The sequence below is a fragment of the Rutidosis leptorrhynchoides genome, chromosome 5 (assembly GCF_046630445.1).
Source record: "Rutidosis leptorrhynchoides isolate AG116_Rl617_1_P2 chromosome 5, CSIRO_AGI_Rlap_v1, whole genome shotgun sequence".
Taxonomy (NCBI): Eukaryota; Viridiplantae; Streptophyta; class Magnoliopsida; order Asterales; family Asteraceae; genus Rutidosis; species Rutidosis leptorrhynchoides.
In genome coordinates this window covers 110,458,579-110,465,716 of record NC_092337.1, presented here as the reverse complement: position 1 = coordinate 110,465,716, position 7,138 = coordinate 110,458,579, and the positions used below count along the sequence as shown (strand labels likewise).

The window sequence follows — 7,138 nt, the reverse complement described above, 5'->3', positions numbered from 1 at the left end:
AGGCTAATGTAGTGCCAGATGCTTTGAGTAGGAAGGAGAGAGTTAAGCCTATTCGAGTTAGAGCATTAAACTTGACTATTCGAAGGAACCTTACTTCTCAGATACGTGATGCACAGCTAGAGGCGTTGAAAGAATAGAACGTTACTACCGAATCACTTCGAGGAATTGATAAGAAGTTTGTTACTCGAGACGATGGAACCCGTTATTTTATCGACAGAATATGGGTACCGAAGTTTGGCGAATTAAGGGAACTAGTGCTAGAAGAGGCACACAAGATGAGGTATTCTATTCACCCTGGATCTGACAAGATGTACCAAGATCTTAAGGCACTCTATTGGTGGCCTAATATGGAGGCTGATATCGCTACCTATGTTGGTAAATGTTTGACTTGTGCTAAAGTTAAAGCAGAGCATCAGAAACCGTCAGGATTGTTGACGCAGCCAGAGATTCCATTATGGAAGTGGGAGAATATTACTATGGATTTTATCACTAAGTTGCCTAAAACGGTAGGAGGTTATGATACGATTTGGGTTATCGTTGATTGTCTTACGAAGTCTGCTCATTTTCTACCGATTAAAGAAATGGATAAGATGGAGAGGTTGGCACAGATCTACATAAAGGAAGTAGTTTCACGACATGGAGTGCCGCTATCCATTATTTCCGACAGAGATAGTAGATTTACATCTAGATTTTGGCATGATTTGCAAGATGCCATGGGAACTCGTTTAGACATGAGTACAGCCTACCATCCACAGACTGATGGGCAAAGTGAGAGAACCATTCAGACACTAGAAGATATGTTAAGAGCGTGTGTAATTGATTTTGGAATTGGATGGGATAGACATCTACCGTTAGTAGAGTTTTCCTATAACAATAGTTATCATGCGAGTATAAAGGCAGCGCCTTTTGAAGCACTGTATGGCAGAAAGTGCAGATCACCTATATGTTGGACTGAGTTAGGAATTAGTCAGTAAACTGGTCCTGAGATTGTACATGAAACGACTGAGAAAATCGTGCAGATTCGAGAAAGAATGAAAATAGCACGAGATCGTCAAAAGAGCTATGCAGATCTTAAAAGGAAAGATTTGGAATTTCAGGTTGGAGACAAGGTTATGCTCAAAGTGTCACCCTGGAAGGGTGTAGTGCGCTTTGGTAAGAGAGGAAAGTTAAGTCCGAGGTATATTGGACCGTTTGAGATTACCGAACGAATTGGACCGGTAGCGTATAGATTGAAACTACCGCAGGAACTTAGCGAGATTCACGATACTTTTCAAGTTTCCAATTTGAAGAGTTGCTTATCAGATGAAAATTTGGTGATTCCTTTAGACGAAGTGCAAGTTGATCCTAAGCTTAATTTCATTGAAGAACCTGCTGAGATTATGGATCGCGAGATTAAGCAACTAAAGCAAAGCAGAATTCCGCTTGTTAAATTTAGATGGAATGCCCGTAGAGGACCAGAATTCACGTGGGAGCGTGAAGATCAGATGAGACTTAAGTATCCGCAACTGTTTCCCGAGGAGACAACTACAGCGGATGACCACTAAAATTTCGGGATTAAATTTTTCATAACAGGTGGGTATTGTAACAACCCGACTTTTTTCGTTCACTATCGTTAATTGTCCGTTAAGTATTTAACGATGGTTACTTAGATTAGTGTGTTTAATAGAATTAAATACATACTTATTAGAGATGTTGGAATTAATATGCTATATTAATTTACGAACTTATTTCGGTTAGCGAAATAACTAGAAAACGTTACGATTAAGTTTATCGTCGAGAAAGCTTTTCAGTTTACGGAACTCAGAAAAACGACACAATAATTATTTTCGATAATTATTGACTTTAAGAAAATTATTTTTAATTTATTATTTATTTAATGAATTAAACTCGGTGATTGCGTTTCAACGACTAGTTAACGTTCCGGAGATCCGGTACGGTTAACGGCATTCGAAACGAACCACGCGCGTACAAGAAATTAAGCAAAATGAGCCCAATGACCCTCCTAGAAGGTCCATCGGCCGAACCCCCCTCCCCATTCCCTTAGTGGACTTAAGCTTGGCTTGTTGGGTCATTAGTATGTGATTTAGGGCCTAATGGGATATAAAAGGAAAAATTAGAGAAAGAACCCTCATTCCCCACAAGTGCTAGTCGACTTTTGCTCTATTCCCTCTCCCCTTTGGCCGTCGATCACCACCACACCACCATCATCACCAAAACTCAAAATTAGATCAAGTCTTAAACACGAACGTTGTTCTACGCATCGTTCTCTATGCGATAGTATAAGCAATTTAATCGTTTGAGGTATAATTGTTAACACTAAGTTTTTTAATTCAGTTTTTTGTTCAATTACATAGTGTATTAGAGTCTAGTGCTCAATTAATGGTGTCTAGTGTTGTTAATTGTTGATTGATTGCGTAATTAACGTTGTATGTTCGAAAAACGAATTTGTTTATTGATGATCTGATTTAATTGACATGAGATCTGATTTTTTAATATGTTTAATTAGAAAGATATCGAAAATTTATTAATTTTAGACTCCGATTTTGCGTGATTTCGTTATCGTATGCTTAAGATGCTTAATCGAAGTTTTCGTTAGGGTTTGCATGATATCCGAATTTTCTGAGTTGCATGCTTTGTATTTTAGCTTATATAAAGTATACTACTATATTCCTTGTGAAAATTTATGCAATTTAGACTAAAGATTTGCGTCAAAAGGTTATGTAATGCTCCCGTTATGTCAAAACGAAGATTTGGTTTTTAAAGAGAGCTGAATCATTTTTCAAAGTTACATAAAAATTTCTAGAGTAAACTAGGAATTGATTTAGACTTTGATCTTCTGGAATATGTTATTTTAAGTGTTCCTTGACATGTTTCATTTGTATGAAAACTTGCAAGAATGTGATTTGCCATGAGATATATGCTCGTCTTTGTGATGTGTCCGGTTGATGTTCAAAAACTGATGAGTCTGTAATGTTTTGCGAAACTGTACAAATTGGCTAAAGAAATGCTTTTGATTATTTTATTACTAACACTTTGAGATGTTTTGAGATGACACTAATTGTCCGTTCGTCAAAATCTATTTTCTATATTTTATGAAAAATGTTTAAAAACTGACGCGCGGGCAGAAATTTCTGTGATGAACTATGAATTGATCCTTTCTGATATTGGACTTTTATTTATTGTATGAGGCTTTGGCCGGACTTTTTGGAATTTATTTTTAGTTTAATTATAATCTGGAGTTGTTCATGAATTAATGATTTATGTGCTATGATATATAGTTGGATCTTTTTACGGCGTACGAATTTCTAAGACGTGCTTTAAGGTGCAAATGTGCAATATTCTTAATTATGACTTGTAAAGTGATACTTGACCTAGGTTTGACTTATTGATTATGTTTGCATGACCTACTGAGATGTTTGACTTTAGTTGACCACTTTGACCGAGTTGACTTTAGGGTTGACTTTGGTTGACTTGCTTGGATTAGTTGACTTTTACTTGTTCGTTGAGTCAGTCTGAGCACTAGGACTTTGCGTACACTATGAATTGACAAAGTTTGACCTATTAGTGTATACTTAAGATGATTTACTTGATTAGGTTGCGCTGTTCAGTCGAGAGTTTCGACAACAGTACGATTTGCTAAGATCTTTACGAGTGCTTTTGCTAAGGTGAGTCTACAGTCCCTACTATATTTTTACGGGGATGAGATGCATGCTTTTTACAAATGTTTTACGTGTTTGGCATAAGTAACTTACTAAGATTATACATATGAGTTCAGATCAAAAATCCCTTAGCTTGATTATATTAGTTACTTTGTAAGCTCGACTTTATAGGGACGGTACCATTAGGTATGACAAACCTCACCGCAACATTAAACAGGTGCTTATATAGTTGTTACTCGTACACTTGATCGGTGTATCGCCAGTATAGGGTAAACTAAAGATGTGTGCTCGGCTCACGCAAAGGTTAAAGCTTTATAATCAAGTGCTCATGATAATGTATACTTTTCCTATGATGTTTTCTAAGAAAAATCTTGTGGCCTAACTTAAGAAATGATTTACTAAACTTGTAGATTCACTCAACGTTTTTTGCTGACGTTTTGCATGTTTTATCTCAGGTACATAGAGTTAGTGCTTCTGCTTAATTGAAGTTATTTGTTGTTTGCTGCTAGAACTGGACGGCGACCAACATGTTTATCATTTTCATTTCAAGAACAAATATTCGCATTTAAACAGTTTTCTTTTAAAATGTTTGGGGTTCATTTACATTAGTCATTGACGTCAAATGTTTCCAGTTACATTTATTTTAATAAATGACTTTGTTTTAATGATTAATGCGAATACTTTTCGGAAACGTCTCATATAGAGGGCGTGACCACTAAACTGTGGGACCAGGAGTTAATACTCCGTTAGTGGATTCTGACGGGGTATTACATTGTTTCCTATGAACATAAAAGCTTAAATTAACTTTGTTAAAACATTTATTCCACTTCATTCTCTAAAAACAAAAAATTTGTCACAATATGACACACTATTTTCTTTTGTGTTTAATGTTGGAAGTTTTAAATTTTTCATGTAGGGTATAATAATCGATAACCGGATAAATCACTGAATTGTGGTATCACTTTTCAAAAGTAATTATTCGACCCTAATTACCTGGGTTACATGAATATCACTTTAGAATAAGACATAAATCACGTTCTTGTTTATGGGAGAAAACAAGAACCCTTTTGTAGAAGAGTATTTAGGTTTCGTATTGTATATATCTCATGAATAATTCGTCTATGTATTAATAGGCACATGTATTATGAGAGAAGATATATTTGAATCAATTAGCCGATTGACTCTTCATAAATATCTCCCATAATATTCAAAGTGGTTAAGATAATAATCTTTTCCATAAACAAGAATTATTCTTTCCACAAATATAACATATGTGGTTACATGATTAATCCGTATTTACTAAAACTTGGACAACACGCTAAAACTAAAAATTCATGCTATGTTTTTTTCCTTGCTGCCCAGGGAGCACCAAAACCCTTTGAATTTTAACAAGTCTTTTTCCCGTGTTGCCTCTTGCTCTACCTCTTGTGCTCCCTTTTGTCCTACTTCTTCACAGGGATCACCAAACACTTAGCCAGATTTCAGAAGTGTTCTCCTTTATGCCTCTTGTGCTCCCTCTTTGGAGGGAGTACTAAACACTTAGCCAAATTTCAGCTGACTAAGAAAACATAGCACATAAAACACTTAGTCAACTTTTAGCCGACTAAGAGGACATATCACAAAAACACTTATTCAAATTTCGAGTACAAGTAAATAATGGAAAACTACTTTTGGGTCCGGGTAGTTTATCACTTAATGGGTGTATACTCCGTACCTCCTAACCCAATTACAAGTGTAAACTAAATCGTTCAATTACACTAATTTTCCAGTAATCCTCCCCAATTTAGTGTAATTCTTTTTTATGAGAATTAAACAAATAAAATAAAACTCATACATAAATGAAAATATCTTGAAGATTGAATTTTCACTTTTAGATATTCGAGAATCAGGGTGTTCTAATAGTTGACCCTTCAACCAATTTGAATGATTAAAAATAACATGCACATAAGTTTTCAAATACTCTACAGTTATCCTGACACTTTACAAGCCATGTGTCCATATCCATTCAAGAATGTATACACAAAAAAAGTCCAAGCTATGTTGAAGCGACAAAACTTCACATTCACATAGGTAGTTCACTTCAGTCATGCACCAGCTCTTGCACTTTTCAAATGAACCATTACGAAGCTAAATTTCAACCTTGCCTTCAGCTGGTCCAAATACATACCTTACATTGGGATGAAACAAAACTTTATGTACTCCAATTTCTAAGTATATGTTTTCCACATTGAATTCAACTTCTGATTTTCATCAGAAGGGAATTAGGTATTTTATAATTAGAAATTTATGTGAACTTTAAACCCATCCCCAAATCAGACTTGTCAACCAAGTCTCTTGCCAATCCATTCGTCAAGTAATCAGCTAAATTCTGTTGTGACCTTAAAAACACTATAAAAATTAACCCATTCCTAATGAGTTCACGAATCATTCTATGACTAACACCTAAATGTCTAGACTTCCCATTGGGCCATTGTACATCTGGCTATAAGCCTTTGCTAATGTTTTAGCACTATCACAATGGATAAACATGGGTATTATAGGCTTAGGCCATAAATGAATATCGTGAATCAAGATTCTAAGCCATTCTGCTTCTTTACCAGCAGGAACTAGTGGAACAAATTCAGATTCCATCATTGAGTTGGTAATACATGTCTGCTTCTTGACAGCCCATGAGATTGCACCTACTCTAGTAAGAACACCCAACCACTTGTTGAAGAAAGATCTTCAGCATTGGTTATCCAAGTCACATTAGTGTATCCTTCTATTACCCAAGGAAACCCACTATAAGATCAACTATAGTCCATAGTTTTCTTTAGATACTTTAGTACCCGCCTAATTTCTTGCCAATGATGAGTAATAGGATTACTAGTATATCTACTCAATTTTACCACAGCATAAGCAATATCTGACCTTGTATAAGTCATGACATACATTAAACAGTCAATCACCTGAGAGTACTCAAGTTGTGATACAGCTTCACTTTGGTTAGACATAAGTTTCCCACTTAGATCCATAAGTGTACTCATAGGAGTACAATCAAAGAAATTGAACTTTCTCAACACTTCTCAATCACTACAACAAAACTGGCCTTTTGGGACCCCCAAAAAGGTCCTATAATGTACCTTTATAGGACCTTTGGGCTGATAAAAACCTTAGTGAAAAGGTCCTCCCAGGGTGGTGTACCAAAAAGTTTAAAAATGAAAAAGGGTCCTAGAAACATATTAGGACCTTATTTGATGGTGAGATCAAAATTCCTTTGCTTTTACATTTGATTGTTATACGAAGGTTAACATCGGCCTCGTCCATATCTTTCATGGAGAACTTTGATGATAAAAATTCTTTTGTTAAATCAACATGACTTTGACCAGTCCTAAAGATTAACATGTCATCAACATATAAACAAATTATAACTCCTTTACCAGAATCATCAAATTTGCTACATACACATTTATCAGTCTGGTTTAATTTAAAACCACTAG

At 35.5% G+C, this 7,138-nt stretch overlaps 1 protein-coding gene across 1 annotated transcript; it reads right to left on the bottom strand.

Moving 5' to 3' along the window:
• Positions 1-6,101: 6,101 nt before the first annotated feature.
• Positions 6,102-6,685, bottom strand: LOC139848930 (secreted RxLR effector protein 161-like). The gene is made up of 2 exons (XM_071838611.1): positions 6,480-6,685; positions 6,102-6,381 (listed from the first exon to the last, which is right to left on the bottom strand). The coding sequence occupies exons 1-2, from the start codon at positions 6,683-6,685 to the stop codon at positions 6,102-6,104; spliced, it is 486 nt and encodes a 161-aa protein (XP_071694712.1).
• Between the last annotated feature and the right edge of the window lie 453 nt (positions 6,686-7,138).